The sequence below is a fragment of the Plectropomus leopardus genome, chromosome 2 (genome assembly GCF_008729295.1).
Source record: "Plectropomus leopardus isolate mb chromosome 2, YSFRI_Pleo_2.0, whole genome shotgun sequence".
Classification (NCBI taxonomy): domain Eukaryota; kingdom Metazoa; phylum Chordata; class Actinopteri; order Perciformes; family Serranidae; genus Plectropomus; species Plectropomus leopardus.
Genome location: NC_056464.1, coordinates 8,314,978 through 8,333,237, shown reverse-complemented (window position 1 = coordinate 8,333,237; position 18,260 = coordinate 8,314,978). Strand labels below are relative to the sequence as shown.

General features: G+C 37.8%; 1 protein-coding gene across 1 annotated transcript; it reads left to right on the top strand.

Annotated features, from left to right (window-relative positions):
- Window positions 1–13,245: 13,245 nt before the first annotated feature.
- On the top strand, window positions 13,246–17,299 carry snrpe (small nuclear ribonucleoprotein polypeptide E). Its single transcript, XM_042497564.1, has 5 exons — window positions 13,246–13,420; window positions 14,139–14,165; window positions 14,257–14,319; window positions 16,195–16,273; window positions 17,090–17,299. The coding sequence occupies exons 1-5, from the start codon at window positions 13,367–13,369 to the stop codon at window positions 17,143–17,145; spliced, it is 279 nt and encodes a 92-aa protein (XP_042353498.1). The 5' UTR covers window positions 13,246–13,366; the 3' UTR covers window positions 17,146–17,299.
- The last annotated feature ends 961 nt before the right edge of the window (window positions 17,300–18,260 follow it).

The window sequence follows — 18,260 nt, the reverse complement described above, 5'->3', positions numbered from 1 at the left end:
GTTATATAGCATTATCTAAACTGTGTTTGCTAAAAGTGGCTGCCGTAAGCTACTAGTCATACTGTTCCAGACTAAATAAAGCATTTAAAACTAAGACCAAAGCTTTGCTTATTTTAATGGGATTGCATAATTAGTGGATTCACTTGTGAATCATTACCATCACGTACTTTGAGGACTCATGGATGATATTTGTTGTTTCACTGTCTGCACAACAAGGATCGGGTTATACTCAAACAGAACCACAGCGGAAATCACATTTGTTCATAGTTGTTGCTAACAGCTGCACTGGCAAAGAGGCAGGCGATGTGAGAAGTCTAAAACTTCTATCTAGCCACAACTAACCAGGCCCTGACTGGACAGCTTACCTAGTGGGTGAGTTAGGGCCAGAGGTTGGTGTGAATATTTGTTAAAATTAGAGAGGTTTTTGATCCGGCTGTGATGTTGAAAATAGTCTAGCAAAAAACAAGGACCACCCACTGGCTGGAGCAAACTTCCTAATTTTACAGTAAAACCGTACACTAAAATATGTTTCTGAAAACATCTGAGGTGAGAAAAGACAATGCAGAAACAGTTTAGATTTCTGTTAGATCAGCTCAGTCTTGTTTGTCAGTTTGACAGCAGTTCACGAGCAAAGATTTACATTATTGACAACTGTTTTTGTTGTTTTGCTTAGGCCGCAGTGGTTTCTTGCAAATGCCATTAGAAGCAGTAGGAGGAGGCAGAGGAACATTTTTTTTCCTCTAAGACTATCTCATGTAATGCTACAGCATACAGTGCTATACAGTGACCGTGACAGTCACTATATAGTGACAGTCTCAGCAAATATGATAAAAAGTTATTTTCACAAAAGACGCCAAATGTACCCTTGAGGCAAAAGTTTGGTTTTATTGCTTTAAATGTAACCTGTTATTGCTTTAATATGTGCGTGTGTTTTTTCCCCCTTCTTTTTATAGATATTGTTGGAACATTAATTTCATTGCCAATGAGTGCTTCTTTGTCATTATTGCACATGACATTTTTTTTTAAAGTAGTAATATTCAAGTGCCCAGTTTTTGCCCCAAAATGTTATTCTAATGTATTGAATAATAACTCACATAATAAACATTTTATGAAAATGTTTTGGGGTTTTTTTAAGAAAAACGCCATCATTGGCTCAGAGTAGCAGTCAAAGTTGAACTGTGTTCCAAGCACACTATGAATATCCTGTCAGTCAGCGAGGCAGGAAACAGACAGCCAGCGGGTTGTCTGGCTGGCTCTACCAGGCTGCAGGGGTCAAGTCTGTCAGGTTGGGGCCGGGCAGGTGAGGCAGATAGTGAAACAAAGAACTCCCCCCCAGCCCCCTCCTCCTCTTTCCCCATCCCGTCTGCCTTCCCTTCCCCTCAGAACAATCACCACCAACAGGAACAGGAAGTGATGTAGAGAGGAGGTTGATCTAACCAGGGGCAGTTCCGTTGGCCGGGTCAGACGGGGAAAGAGAAGGTAGGAAAGACAGGCGTGGAATTGGGAAAAGATAGAAAACACACACGGCAAGTAGTGGCAGGGTATCCTGTTTGGGTGTGTGTATCTTTTCCTATTTATAGAATATTACAGTAGAGTCTACTGTTGTTTTTGGTGTTTAGTAGTGACTAACAGTGTCTTGTATTAAATAGAAGAATGTTTTTCCCTGGGGTTACTGTATTTACCCAGTTCCATTCAACTATAACCCCAATCTCAAAGAAGTTGGGACATTGTGTGAAACATAAATAAAAACAGAATTCTATGATCTACAAATCCGTTTTGACCTATTAAATTAAAAACAAGATGTTTGATGGTTAAACTGAGATCTTTTTTGTAAACATACACTCATTCTGAATTCGATGCCTGCAATGCATCTCAAAAAAGTTAGGGCCGGGGTAACATAAGACTGGGAAAGTTGTAGAATCATCGAAAACACTTGTTTGGACCATTCCAAGGGTAAACAGGTTAACTGATAACAGATTCAAGTGTCACAATTAGGTATGAAAGGAACATCCTCGAAAGGCTCTGTCATTCACAAGCAAGGATGGCACAAGATTCACTACTTTGTGAAAAACTGCATGGGCAGTGGCGCTTTGCACAATTGCAAAGAATTTAAGATTTCATTATCAGCAATCCACAACAAAACAACAATGAATGCCCGTGACCTTTGACCCTACATGTGGCATTGCATTAAAAACCAACATAATTGTATAATGGATATAACTATGTGGGTTTGGTAACACTTTGAAATGCTATTAAAAGAAAAGGTGATTTAACACAGTGGTAAACATGTCCAAGGCATTAAATTCAAAGTGAGGGTGTTTGATAAAGCAACAACAAAAACAATTAAGTTCATCAGTTTAACCCTCTGAAACCCGAGCAAGTTGGCTTGATTTCTTTCCAAAACATGGGAAGAAGGAAATGAGCATCAAAAGAAGCGATGACCCAAAAATTTGCAATAAAGTGATAAAAAGTGAGTAAAAAGCACATGAAAGTTAAAATATTGAAAAAAGAAATGACCTCCCCAAAAGGGCTTAAAAATGATAATAATCCTCTAACATAATTTTAAATATGTAATCAAGATAATACGCTTAAAAAATAGTTTTTCCTCTTTTCCCTAGACGTTTTCTCCTAGCTTTTTAAAAAATCATTTTCTAAATCTCCTAATGTCTTCAGAGTTCAAAGGCTTAAAATACTTGTTAAAGGCATCTGAAGGCAGCAAAACAAAAGTGATGTTGCATCAGGTTTCAAAGGGTTAAACTGAATACTATACTACTATACTATATTGACTATATATATTAAATACTGAATATAGGGCAAAACAGATGTGCCAATTATAGCATTCTGCCTTTTATTTACATTTCAAACAACACCCAAACATTTTTTGGAACTGAGGTTGCGTATTTCTGCAACATTTATAATTTATCCGTAAAAATTTGATCATCATGAACATTGCTTCCTCTCCTGATTTCAGAAGATGCCCACATGACCCTGTCAGTAAACAAGGCCATGGCAGCAGTTTGAGAAACCACACTGTGCATGATAACACTAGCCTCCTCATTGTTATTTTGACTCCAGGGCCTGTATGGCGGCCAGCTGGAGCACCAGTGACTGCAGTGTCTCCCTTCTCCCAGTCTTCCTTGAGAATGTGAGCAGGCGTGTGGCATTGAGAGTCAGCAGCCCATTCCTGTTCCCATAGCACAAAGACAAGCATGTGGCACTTGACAGCGATGCCCGATGAGCGACGCACATTACCCCAGGCCGCAGCAGCCCTGCCTTTTAAGATACAGCCTGAGGGGTCCCTGCCCTGAAAGGTGACACCTCGGCCTGCGCCACCGAGGCTCCTTGCGTCTTTTCTTTCCCCCCACTTGCGGACTCTTGTCTGTCCTCGGCTGCTAATTTCCGTCACACTTTCTCTCCTGAGCAGGGGGACAAGCAGTGTTGTATGTTATTAATACTATTGTTAACTGCACACTCAAGGCTGGCCTCCCTGACTCAGCTCATCATGTTACAGGTATATTGTGCACAACAGAGAAATTGGCAATCCTGCTTTATATAATACCATCTATAAATATCAGAGGGGATGCCTTGGCCAATTATGGTTAGATGCAGGTCGATTGTCATGATGTAGCTGGCAACAGACTTAAAGGCTTTCTTCTTGGCATGAGGGCAGGAGGAGTGTTTGGACTGTGGTGATTTCTGAGATTAAAGATTGGGAGAGGGGTTTTTTTTCTAAAATTTTAATCTAAAAGTGAGAAGTCAATCTGCAAGAGAAAAAAAATGTCAGATAAGGAGTGAATGCTCATTTCTATTTATCTTCCCATAATCCAGAAAAACTGCAAACTTAACCAAACAGTTCAGAAATTCAGTCAAAATGCTGCTTCAGTGCCTGCTGTAACTTTTGGTGTGACACAGCGCCCTCTAGAGGCTGAAATCTGAGTAATGTTTTGGACTGAGCTGTGAAAATTTGGGACTTTTTTAAACTCTTTGAAACCTGATCAAACGGGTTCCATTTCTTTCAAAAAACACTGGGAAAGGCAAACGGAAACTTAACAAGACATGGCCCAAAAAGTGGCCAAAAAAAAGTTAAAAAAAAAAAAAAAAAAAAGGTTAAATCACCTGAAAATAAGCAAAACACAAAACATGACAATCACCTAGCAAAAGTGCTGAAAGTATTAGTCCTCATGATGAAGACCAATGCATAATTCACTATGGTCTAGTGGTCCAGACTTTATGCCCTACTGGCCTGGGCTCAGTTCCAGGTTTGGAATTTTTTTTTTTTTTTAATTATATAAGCACCAGCAAAAACTGTGGCCTAAAATGAAGCCTAAAATGTTTACCTCAGATTGTCAGTTTTTGCACTTTAAGAGATTTTCTGTTTTTTCAGTCTCTAAAGTGAGTCAGCCCAGTCCAATGGACTTCCTGTCTGAGTGTTGTGAAGACAACAAAGTGTCCTGTAGATGTTATTCTTGTTGAAGTTCAGAGGAACAAGGTTCCCTATGGATTAGTGGTCAGGACTGCTGGTTTTCACCTGAAGAACTGGGGTTCACTTCCTGCTGTAGTTAAATATGTCTTTGTTTTCTCTTCATCATTCTGATATGATCAGTATTTGAAACATCACACAGTTTTGACCCAGAGCTTTTCTTTAAACTGTGAATGATTTTCTCATAGAAAGTTCAGAAGGTTTGGTAACCTGATGTTTTCTTGAACACAGATTTGAGCCTAAACCGATAGATTGTTAACCAGAAGTCCAGACCATCTGAGACAACAAGGACTGTCTGGTTTGACTTGATGGACTGTGTGGACTAAACTAAACTATAAACAGGAACGTAAGAGACTGCAATGTTCGTAATCAAAGTGGATATTGGTGGCCACAGCAGCACTCCTATTCAATGCCACCCCTGCATAACTCAGTGGCCCATTTGGGCCAGCCCAGTAAAAAAATAAGTCTGGGCATGCCACTGCCCAGGGAAAAAGTTTTAGAAACTTAACAGCTAAACTAACCATTTTAAACTGACCATGTGCATTTTGAAACAGAAATCTTAGATCAGCGGTTCTCAATGTCTCGACTGAATGCCATTTGAGGGAGCCAGCATATGACTGAGGGCCACACAGGAAAAGTATAACACTTGGACTCCCTACGACTTTTTTAAAAATTATTTATATGACATAATGCATTCTGACATTTTTAATTACTTTATGACATACTATACATTTTTATGACTTATGCATTTACATATTTAATGACTTTTGTTTTCTTTCATTATTTTTATCAATATATTGGATCTTTGGCAGTGGGAGTGATTTTGAGCATACTTTAATTTATAACTACTTTATTTTATAATTATTATTTTGTATGATATTTGGCACCTAGATTTCAGCATATTAACCATAATTTCATTTCAATGTATTATTTCCTTTTTATATTATACTTTTAATTTCACATATCAATTGCTTGTGTAGATACACAGAATTCACACAAATGAAATTAACTTTAAAACAAGTTCTTTTGAGCTCACTGTACAGAGAGCACAAAGATCAAGATCAGCAAATAGCATTACTCAAGTACACTGACCCGTGCAAGGATATCTCAACAATATGGTGGCAAAGAAAAGCAATAAGGACTGGAATCTTAAAAGCAACTGAATACCTGATTATTAAATTTCAACTGTTTATTATTTAATTTCGAAATTTAAAACCATTTATCTGAATTTATGTAGTTTTTATTATACGCTCTTGCCCTCTAATTAAAGCATGTGAAATATCAACAAAAGGAAGGCCTGAATGGAAACCATTATGGTCTGTGTATCGCTTATAAAATCAAACTGTTATGGCATCTCTTTACTTTCATACAGCAGGACTTGAAACTAGAGTCCCTGTTCATTACAGCTCATTACACGTGGATTAAAAACACTAAAGACATAAAAAAGTGTGTGGACACCCGAACATTATAGCAACATGTATAATGAACATGTCATTTCAAAAACTTTGACATTAATGTGCTTCTATAGCCGCCTCCAGTATTCTTGCTCAAGCTTTCCACTTTGGATTTGCAACTTGGCTGCAAGAATTTGCTCCCATGTAGCTACATATCCATTTCTTTTGATGAAAGTAAAGTACAGTACAATATCTGTTTTATCAGACTACAGTAACTAGGACTGGACAAACGACCAGAAAATATGGAGCTATCCAAGGTCAGATATGTATGTATAGTGTCAGAGATGCAGACAATATCCACAAGAATACGCATTGCACCGTACTCAGGATACCCATCTGTGAAATCCTGTTTCCGATATCACATATAAATGTACCTGATACAGACGGATATGATTTCATATATTTAATGCATCTCTGATATCTTGAAATACACATATATCTTGAATTTGAATCTGCTAAAGAACTTCGTTGCATTTTTCATATATTAACTGCATCTTTGGCATACCCTCTTAAAGATATCAGATATAAATGGACCTGATACCCAGCGGATGTAATTTCATATGTATAATGAATCTCTGATATCCTGAAATACATGTAATATTCTGCAATGTATTCTGTTAATGAGCTTTATATATCAAATGTATCTTTGACGTATCCTGATAATAGTGAAGCTGTTAACTGATGATGAATCTGCTGCTGTGTGACAGAGATGGAGAGAGAGGAGAGGAGGAGGTGGTGGCACAATGTTTTGTTTTTTTTTTAATTATTAATAAATTACTCAGAATACTGCTTTGTCAATTTATGACCAGCCTGCCCAAAACCTGCGATATTTTCTAATAAGCTCACCCGTACCTGCCAACCCATGTGTCCAAGGGGGAGACCTGCGGGTCGACCTAAGCATCACTAACACACATTCTTACACTGAGAGGCTGTGTGGTGTATTACTGTGCAGATAATAATAAGTAAATAAGTAGCCTAAATAATTGTAACACTGATATGGGTTAGATTTTAAAAGGAATATTAAATGGTGATTAAATCCACTTCAGTAATAATAACAGGCCCACTAGGCGACAAATAATCGGCTGTTAAACAATTTACACAAGTGTATAAAGTCTTCCTGTGTAGCTATAGGCCTATGTGAGACTTTTATTGGGCAACGAGACTTTTTCCTATCTTGAAAGCTTTTGAAATTGTTCTTCAATAAGGGCTCCCTCCCTGTCAGTCTGACAGCTGATCAGCTGTGCAGCACGTTATATGTTACTGATATCGCTTGAGACTGACGCTGTGGAACTGAGGATTTCTCGCTTTAGAGTTTCACCTCCTCTCTCTTCATGTCTCCTCGGATCCTCCGTTCGCACCTTTTGTGGGTGGAGGCAAGTGAAGGAAGCAGGGAGTCAGGTAAGCATAATGAAAAGCACTCTCTGTTTACTTCCTCCACTGTTGCTCCTGACACTTCCACTAGTTTTCTGCCACCACTATGCGTGCGCAACTCCAGTGACATCAGCGTGACGTCCACTCCAAATTGGTCTATGGTAATATGGGTATCGGAACGCACAAACAGCTTATGGTGAAAACCAAAAAGAACCGAAGCCATAATTGCTTAACTTCTCACTATGTAGCAGCTCCATCTCTCTGACATCCCTCTACAATTGTTAACATGCCTGCAGGTCTTGTGTGTCAATGTGTGTATTTTTGGTGTATCTGTGTATGTAAGGATTACAAGAGTGAAAAAAACTGAATTTCCCCATCGAGGGATTAATAATTAATATAATTATTGTATCAATATTGATTCAAGCAAAAAAAAATATAGAAGCAGAACAGACAGTCATGGCATGGTGGCCATACAAGATCATCCCAAGAGATAAGCCAACCAAAAACACATAACAGATTTTAAGAAAATGAAAACACTATATATATTTTGTGAGAGGCAAGAGAGATGATCCAGAGATAGAGATAAATAGAGATATAGTTGGAAAGACGAGGGAAAGACAATGTAGGGTGATATTTGGAGGGAAGGTCATTGCATAGCGGCCATTAAAGATAACCAAAAAGACATGTCAGCACGGCGGCCATGACAGATAATCAAACAGATCAGTCAGCACAGCGGCCAACTAAAAACACAACACAAACATGAAAAATAAAAATGGCACTTACTTTTTGTAGACCTTGCTGGGTGGTGATAGCTCAGTCAGCAGGGACTTGATGTGGAAACTAAAGGATGGTGCCCTTGAGCAAGGCACTGAGGCTCTAACTGCTTGGAGCTCTGAGTATGTGTCATCTCCATCAGTCCAACATCTCCCTGCAACTAATGCATGTCTATCCTGTGTGTGCATGTGTGTGTGTATGAATAATAATAACAGAGTGTAATATTCAATTTTCTACAAGTATTGTTTCATATAGATCTAAACTAATAGATCCACGCAAATACACAACAGATAGTAATGGCACGGCGGCCGTGACAGATAATCAAACCAACCATACACAACACAAATTGCAACCTCAGCATTATGAGGTCAATATTCTTATTCTGTGACTACTTATTAACATTACATGAGGTGTTTCATAGAAGTTATATGTATTTTGAGACTTTATATTTAGAAAACAAAAAAGCTTCTCATAATTTTTGCTCTTTGGCATGCAAAACTTTGAAGCTCAATATCTCAAAACTGCTCAGCATGCAGACATAGAAACTCATAATTCTGAGGTGGCAAAATGTAAATGACACTTGTATCTCACAGCAAGATAGAGGAGATATGGAGAGATAGCCAGGGCATGGCGGCCATATATAGATAAAGAGGGATGAGGAATAGACAGAGAGATAGAGAGGTAAAACCAGAGATAAGGGATAGCTACAGAGATGAGAGGTGGACAGTCATGGCACGGCAGCCACGATCAATAATCATACAGATCATTTGGCACAGCAGCCAACCAAAACCACAACACAGACTTAAAGAAAATAAAGATGGCCCTTACTATTCGTAGATCTAGTTTGGAGACACTAGCTCAGTCTGGTGCTGGGCTGGAGTCCAGTAGTCCAGCGTGGACCATGTTACGGAGTGTGGACTAGTAGAAAGACAAAGAATAAGGAGCTATAAAGGGATAGTCATCACACAGCGGCCAAAAACACAACTCAGACATAAAGCCCATTCACATGGGTCTATTATTACCTAGGGATCTCATGTTATGTCGAAATCAACCCCCCTACATCTGTGTTTCATGGAGCGCATTCGCACAGGATAAGCGATGGCTGTGTTTTACCCAAATTTACTGACAATATAATACTAAATATGTAACACAGTTAATGTATATTCATAAATTCATGGGTGATAATGAGGCTGTTTTTTCTCTCAAAATGAGACAACTGATAAAAAAAGTACTTCCTGGCATGCTGTGGCAGTATGTGCATTCATGAGCAGGTTCTAGTATTTCTTCCATAATGTTATATAGCCTCCTGAATATTTTTTTTTCTTCTTTTTTTTAACGGCTGTTTCCTTTAAGGTAGAATTAAGCAGAGCTGTTGCTGTATTGGATAGCATTAGATTGTAGGTGTAGCTAACTAAGAGACCATGCAGCTTGTGTCCTCACTTACACTGAAGGTCAAATTTCAGTACTTACAGCCACTAGATTGCCAATAATAGATCTCATCTGCAGACTGGAAGAAAAAACATTGGTCCAAAAAAATTGACAATGTCTGTGTTATTCAAATGCATATTTTATATATATAGTGTTATTGACATGCACTTAAAGCAGCTTGTTGTGTTAACTTCATCACATGTTGCTAATAGCCTATGTTACTTTACAACCAGAAGACTCATGTTCTTTCTGTGGGCAGGCTGATGAGATTTTAATCTCTTTTTTTTTCAGTGTAAAATAACAATGAATTTTTGGTCTAATTTAGGTTTTCATGTTTTCAATCATTGTAATAAAACTCATGATTTTACCCTTAAATATGTATTCTGTTTTGATGATTTGAACTATGTATTTCTATTTGTTTTTATTTTATTTTAATATAGAAATTCTTTATCCATAAACAAAAAATGTTAGGTTCACGCCCCTCTTTCAGTTTTTATTGGATGGACTCAACACTTTACTCTCTTGCTTTTACAAATTAAAAAAACAACAACAGATCTTTAGGACTATTACAAAATTTTATCTGGTGACACCTTGTGATGTGATATGAATGAGATTTTTTGGATTGTTTGTTTGCTTCTGTAAGTGTCCATTATTCATTTTTTATTTTATTTTATTGTAGGACTTTTATTGGTTTATGTATTGATATTATTGATATTATGATTATTCATTTATTCCTCAGCCTTCTTGCTCACCAAAATAACCTCCATTAGCTAATGTTATTGAATTAGTTAGCCAGCAATGTAATTTGCAAAAGCTTCTTTAACATAATATTTATAATATCTTCATGACCAGGCTTATTCCCTTACGTTAGTTTACTGTTAAGAAGCTAATTTCACACTGACAGGTTTCATTTGGAAACAAAGGCTTGGTAGCATTTACGTTTAATTGGTTAACCTTAAATCATTTAACCTCAACATCAGTTTGTCACCAATTTTAAGTGAACCTCAGCTTATCAGTAAATGTTTACTTTACAACTGAGTGTATGGAAGTTGAGAGTGATTCTGGTTTGTAAGCATGGTAACAGCAGCATACCTTATAGAGGACCTTCTAAAAACAGAGTGTTTCTTCATGAAAAAATGATCATAAAAATTACAAAGTCATCTCTGTGTGATGTTACAGTTGTGCATGAGCTCTCCTTTAAGTTTACTAAGTAGGTAGAGGTAAATATTAAGTTCACAAACAACCTTTTAGGTTATGGCTTGTGAGTTTATCAAACAAGTGAGGAGAGGCTCTCAATGTCAGCCGACGCGCATCATTCACGCTGAACGTGAACGCCCCCGAGCAAAACCCTACTGTTTTAGTAAAGTTTCCTCCTTTTGTTCCACCATTAGCCAATGCTACTTTAAAGTTACATTAGCTCGTTAGCTAGCTAGCTACCGTTAGCTTAACCACGACGCAGCACCGTATCAAGCACGTTCATGTCAGTGGTAATGAAGTTACTCAAAACAGTTTCAAATTGTCCAAAATATACTAGTTTTCCAATCACAGAGAAACAATTTTACCACAGTATAACATTTTAGCAAAACTCACCAAAAGAGAAGGGTTCCTTTAGAATAATAGCGGTCCAGAAAGTTCCAGAAAGTTAAGGGTCCATCAAGATAATGGTCCGGAAAGCTCCAGGAAGTTAATGGTCGGAGCTTTCAAAATCTGGCGGTCCACAGCATGCACGTGACGCCAGAGCTTTACTGCGTGATGCTATCCCTCTTTCGCTGACATGCGCAGTAGGCGGGGTCAGTCTGAGTTACTGGGCCATTTACATTTGTCCCATTATCACACACACACACACATCTGAATATGAATGTATAATATTGGAATTGATCTAAAAGGAGCTATAGTGGTCATCCAAACAATGTCCATAAGCAGTGTGTATATTTATATTATATATTTAAGTATTGAAGTATTTAAACAGCAATCAAAATGTTCAGAAAACCTCCACATTAGCTGTATAAGACCGTATTTCCATTGCTAAATTAGGATAAAAACAGAAAGTCTAAACACAGCCCAATTTTTAACGTCCATTTTTGGCCTACACAAGGTCAGACAGTCTAAACATAGACCAATTTTCAATGTCTTTTTTGTTGGCTGATTTAGGACAAAAACAGACAGTCTACACATAGACTAGACAGTCTAAATGCAGTGTAAATGCGACAACCTAAATTGTTTGGTTGTAGGTTGTACTAAACTGTCAGTCTTGAGCAAGACTAAACAGTTTAGCGTTTATGCTCAAATATTATCCTTCACTTAGCTGAAAAGATATAAAGTAGCTTTATTTTTTGCTTATGTAGCAAACCAGCATGATATACTTACTGTCACAGTGTAAAATATGGAGAAAATGTTCAATTTGCATTGCATCTCACTAACTAGTTGATAATTTAGTCCAGCTTAGACCACATTACAGAGGGTGGACTGGTAGCTGGAGATGTGCCAGTTTACCTCCTTGACATTGCTTTGGTGCTCTTGGGCAAAGCACCAAGGATCTGAATGCTTGGAGCTCTGACTATGTGTCAGCTTCATCACTCTGATATCTCTCTACAATTTACACATATAGGTCTGTAGGTCCTGTGTGTGCGTGTATGTGTGTGTGTGTGTGCGCGCGCGTAATATTTAATGTTAAACATGTAATGCCTAACATGTTTGTGTAAATATCTGTTCTCGACTATAGGTGATCTGTCTTTTTGGCCAGCTGAGACAGTATTGCAGATCCATGAATATGTCAGATTTCTTTGTATTTGCAGTTGCCTGAAAATCTGTCGATGGTGTTTTTCCAGATCTTTCCAGATACAGGTCCTTTTCGTCCAGTGTGATGTTACTCACATGTTTGGACCATGCGCAGAACTGTCAGGCAGATGGGTGCTGGGCCATCAAGATCCTGAAAGTTACAGGTGTTTGTTTGTTTTATTTAATTTTACTCAGAATATGTGCTGATGCACATTACATGAAAACTTTAAATTAACTCAAGGGCCGGTGGCAGCTGTGGTAAGTGAGACGTCAAAATATTTTCTTCTTTTTCAGAAGGCCACCTTGTGGGATATTCTGGCCATGGCTGCCAAATAAATAAATAAATAAAAATAAAAATAATAACGAAATCAATTCAGGCAATTACAAGCTATGTGCATGTTTCAAGTTGGACAATGACCTAAAAGTGTATACTGTTATATTTCTAATCACAGCTTTAAGTGACTTTTGGCAAACACATTTAAATCTCAGGAAGGATGTAAACATTAAGGATGCAGACGTCATCGCTGGTAGCAAAAGGACACTGACAATATTATGTGCAGAGCAGCTCATTTTGCTATGGTGGTGGATTTGGAGCTTTTTACATAGTAAACAAAGTAATTTCATACAGTGCACCATGACTGTGAATTGTTTCTACTCTTAAGAGTTTTGTTTTCCAACATTTGTTTTTAAAGCTCCTATAAGCCAAAGCAAGTCTTTTCTTTTTTGTGGTTGGCTGTTGCAGTGCATAAACATTACGTTGTCATTATTCTATTCTATCATCAGCGCTTGATGTGTGAATAGAAAGGTTTTTTTCCTAACTGTCAGCTTGCCAGCAGTACAAGTGCTGTTTTGGAGCGTAGTCTGTAAATCGTTATGTTTTGGAGCAACTACTAAGTGCAGTAATGACCTCCTACCTGCGGGAGCGCTGTTTCACAGCACATCAACTTTTGTTTGCATGCGGAAGCAACCAAGGCAAACCGCCATTAAAGCAAGCTCTCAACGTGAGTGATTCGTTTAAGTGCTCTCTTTCAAAAAGGGGCAATTTTTTACTCATACCTATCGCTGGTATTTTCTTGGAAGAATGGCGTACAGGGGACAAGGACAGAAAGTCCAGAAGGTTATGGTGCAGCCCATTGTATCCTTTATATTGCAATGAACAAAAGGCGCGGTTGAATTTCTTGCTACAATAACTTAGCGGCTAGGCTAACATTTCTCATTAGCTAACGTTAGCAAGCTAGTCATTTATTTTCCGTGGTGTGAATGAGGAGAGAGTTTTAACATAGCCATACAGTGTTTTACAGATTTATTGCAAGTACATGTGTTGATGTTTAATATCGCAACCAGTTCTAGTTCTTCAAAGTGCACTGAAAGTATCTGTGTGTGCCTTAAGCACGATTAAATATGAATATGGTCCAGGGGATGTTGCACATAATTTATCTAAGAAGTCAAGATCTGTGAGCTCAATGGATCATTGTACTTTGTATACTCATGTCTTTTTCCATTGCTTAAAACAACTGTACGTGTGTGTGTGTGTGTGTGTGTGTGTGTGTGTGAGTGAGAGAGAGAGAAAGACACATAGCTACACTACATACTCTTAGCACGCTAACATGCATTCATACAGTAGATTTTTTTATATTTTACTGCTGGGATAAGTAGTTTAGTATTTCAATGAAAAGTATTTTTACTTGTTTAGCGTATTATTTCTAGAGTTTGAGAGATGCGACCATGCAACATTATTATCAGCCAATTATGTGCAATAACCCTTTAAGGTGAACATATTTAGCTGTATCAATAAATGTGCATGTGTGTGCGTTTGCTCTTGAAACTTGAATTTCCTTGACTCCGTGTATCAGAACCTAATTTTCAGATATCTACAAAATGTAAGTATTTAGATAAACCATTTCCACAGTTTATTCAGATTTTTTGTGTGAATGAAATGTAATTTTTATCTCTTGTTCCTCTCATTCCTAGCGCTCACGGATCCAGGTCTGGCTGTATGAACAGGTCAACATGCGGATAGAGGGCTGCATTATTGTAAGTTATCTTTATCATATTTTTTTGAAGTGGAATAAAAAATAATAAGTTTGATTTCCCACAATCACATCATTAAAAGGAAACTTTGATATTTTTTCATCTTGGATCCTATCTTATTGTGTCCAACTGACCAATGGAGAAAACATTTTTTTGAAATTGGTCCAGTATTGAGCGAGACCGTAGCAGCTCATGTCATTGAAACTGGCTGCACTTAAACCACTCCAGGGCATTTGTACACTGTCAATGTATATCCACTAAATGACTTTGTTTTTGTCACTGACAGGCTCGCATGATTATTCTAATACCCCAACTTGTGCACACTTGTTTTTCAAACATGGGTTTACCTACTACAAAGAGGCTATCTAATGAGTGGCTGGTAGATTTTGGAGTCCACCAGCCGCAGTGGTAGATTGACAAAAAAAGTGAATTTGCAACCAAAATCCTGGAGGGACTGGTTATATGGATTTAACAAAGTCCTGCTTACACATGGACTTAACACTAGGCTTGGGCGGTATCTATTTTTTCACACCATCATACCTTCCTGGAAATCCACCGGGGTATTTGGTATGTGATGGTGTGTATCAGTGTGCAATGCAAAACCCCAGAACTGCTGTGGTTTTCAGCAAAAACACACAGTGAACATGATCTTTGGATAATTATACTGCATACCACCTTTTACTGCGGTTTCAATATCTTTATCTGTCACAGACATGAGGAAATATGTATGTGTCTGTTTTACTCAACCTGTCCTGTTTCTGTTAAAACTAAAAACCCACTCTAAAGTGTTTCTGTCGACAGAATTGCTTCAGTTGTTGACACAAGGCATCTTATTGTGAAATATTTGCAGGACCGCGTTTGTGACAACGCAGTGGTTTGCACGGCTTCATAAATGATATGTGCTTTTAATTGTGGAAATGCAGTAGTTTAAACAGTAGGCAGCTCTGCAGCAGGAACGCAACAACAAATGCTGCCAATGTGAACACACATGTCTCAAGCATGCAGTGTGGCCAGGGAGTGTGATATGCACTGCATGAAAAACATCCTCAATACAGCCTCTCCATTGTGAACTAATAGAAAGATGAAGGTCCGCATTTTTGATGTTGTTCATAATCACAACTTTAGTATTTCTAGATACTCCGGAGCACCGTCATACCGCCTCAGCCTACTTTACACAACAACTCAGCCAAAGTCCCGACATGGCATGTGTTCCATTGTGTGAGCATGTATTTGAAGGAGACATTAACAACATCCGCAACAAAGTTTACATGTTTCCCGGACATTTTTATGTAGCAATGAACAAAATGTAAATGCATGCAGTAGCATGGATCAGATGACCATATTAATAATTTTGTCATGATTTGACAAAGTATAAAAAAACGATGGAAACACTGTTCAGAATAGTCTGAGGCCTGAGATTTTTTTCTCACATGGATTACTTCAAATACATTTTTCTCATTATTTGAAACTTTGGCCGCTTTTGATATGAACATCCAACATTGTAACATTTTGAATCACAACATTTGTAAAGGTTAAACAGTCCCGTTTACATTTATTCTTTTTTTTTGTAAAGATTTTATGGCATACTGTACTATGGCAATTTGTACAGTTACTCACTACCTCTGGGGTTTTTCTGCAAGTTGCTGTCCAGCACAACATCCTCTGTTGCAGGTGACCTGATAACCTTTTGGTTATGAAGCAGATCTAAAGACTACAACATTCACAGTTCAGATTCTGGCTAGACCTCTTGATCACTCTCCCCATGGTTCCTGTCTTCACTGCACTTTCCACTATCAAATAGAAGGATTTAGGATAAGACTGTTAAAATGCTGCTACCTTGAAACTAATTTTTGGCTCACTGTTTCATCCCTCTCTTAGGGTTTTGATGAGTACATGAACCTGGTTCTCGATGATGCAGAAGAAGTCCACATGAAGACCAAGAACAGAAAGCCTCTGGGTAAGGACCACCCTTTGTTTATTTGTCGCTTTTTCTCTGTGTTGAACATTGACTTGCAAACATGCATATCAGCACAATTTACACACAGGCCATGATTTCTGCTTCTTTTATGAGACTCTGCAAAAAAATCATTTTTTTGGCATGTCATAACATGAAAAGCACAGGTGGTTTCAGGACATACATCATGAGACATTTGTTTCACATGCTATGACAAGTCAAAATGTCTACTGTTATAAACTTAAGTTAGAACCAATGCCTTTTAAAAGTTTGTTTCCAAAGGCTGGGTGTTTTATGTTTAAGTATATGTCTTCCAAAATAAGCTTAATTCAAACTGACATGTTTCATATTGTGCCTGGGTGTAATGCCCTGCACAGTAAACAACATGGTTATTATGAGTGTATGTGTGAAATTATCATTATTTTTTTAACCTCAAAACACAAATAGGTGTGTTTTTGAAGTATATCTGGCAGGTTATTTTTCTGGGGCTACTTAACAGATGACAAAACACTTTTGGTTGACTGCGAATTCATGAAACCCACTGTAAATAAATTTGAGAATGATCTAATAAAGTCCCCCAGTAGAGATTGCTGTATTGACTCATAAAGCCCTTTTTTTAGCATGCACATCACCTAATGAACTCACTTGAGCTGTCAGAGGAAACCAGACATTATACAGATCCTTTATGTATTGTTCCTAGGTTCCATATCACCTGTAGCATTCAGATGTCTCCAAAAGTGACACTTTGTATCTCTCTCCATCAATCATCTTCCTATTGTGATCCTCCTCCACTTATGTTTCTTCATCTATGTCTCCCAGGGAGGATCATGTTGAAAGGAGACAACATTACCCTGCTGCAGAGCGTGTCCAACTAGGACAATGGAGACACCTAAGAATCTCACCTTTCCTAGAAAGAAAAAGAAAAATCTTGTCTTGTTTTTTTGCAAATGATAGTGAATATGTTTGTGTTCATATAACATGGATATTGTTTTTCTTATTTTTTTGAGAATAAATGTTTTTTTTCCTACAGCTGTTGTCTGCATTTTAACCCTTTAAACCTGGATTGACATAAGTTTTCTTGTGCTGCATTCAGATGCCTTTCATGAGCTTTGTAACTCTGAAACCTAAGCAAATTGGATGGATTTCTGTTTAAGACGTGAGGGTTAAAATGATAAGTGTTATTGAAAAATTATGAAATACAAGGGAAAATGTCCAGTATATATACATATTATTTTTTTCAGCACTTCTTTTGGGTCATTTTCTTGTTTGTTTTTCTTCTTTTTTTTTTGGTTATATTCAAGTAATTTCCTCATAACGTTTTACTAATTTCTTGCTAATTTGGGGACTGTGCCCTCTCCCGTTTCAGTTCCAACTAAATGATTCTCAACCTGAGTTGTTTGCAGAATATGTGGGTCATTGGGCTTCAGTGACATCTAGTGGCTGACAATTATATTGCAGTTTTCCTATGTAGGTCAAACTCCGAGCGCCAAATAAATTGCAACAAGACAAATTGTACATTTACCGACAAACAATACATCTAGTTAAGGGATGATCAATGAGGCTGCATGTATCGTGAAGTGGGAAATGTTCCTATAATGTTATATTTAATGTTGTGAAACATGGTGAGAAGTGCTAGAGTACTTTTTGGTGCAGTGTTAAATGGTTTAAACGACTTTCACTGGAGGATGCATGAAAGCAGAATTAGTGGAAAACAACAAATCTTGCATAACACAATTCAAACATGTCCAGATTGTCCATACTCTACATAAGCATCTTGTGCTGCGTATCACAATTGCCAAGCTATATATAACTGATCCATTTCATTGGATGAATATTGACGCACGAACAATTTCCTGGGGTTTAAGGACTAATGTGTAGAGGGTCAAATGCAGTTTTGAAATACCACACATTATCTGTTTGTCTTTAAAACTGAACCCCACAGAATCATTTCTGTGACTTGCTCTGTTTATTAGGCCATCGTCTGAGAAAA

Bases quoted from the DNA above. Each gene is read 5' to 3' on its own strand.
- snrpe (XM_042497564.1), top strand. From the start codon at position 13,367: ATGGCGTACAGGGGACAAGGACAGAAAGTCCAGAAGGTTATGGTGCAG. The intron at 14,320-16,194 runs GTAAGTTATCTT...TCCCTCTCTTAG, and splicing joins GGATAGAGGGCTGCATTATT to GGTTTTGATGAGTACATGAA. The intron at 16,274-17,089 runs GTAAGGACCACC...TATGTCTCCCAG, and splicing joins CAAGAACAGAAAGCCTCTGG to GGAGGATCATGTTGAAAGGA.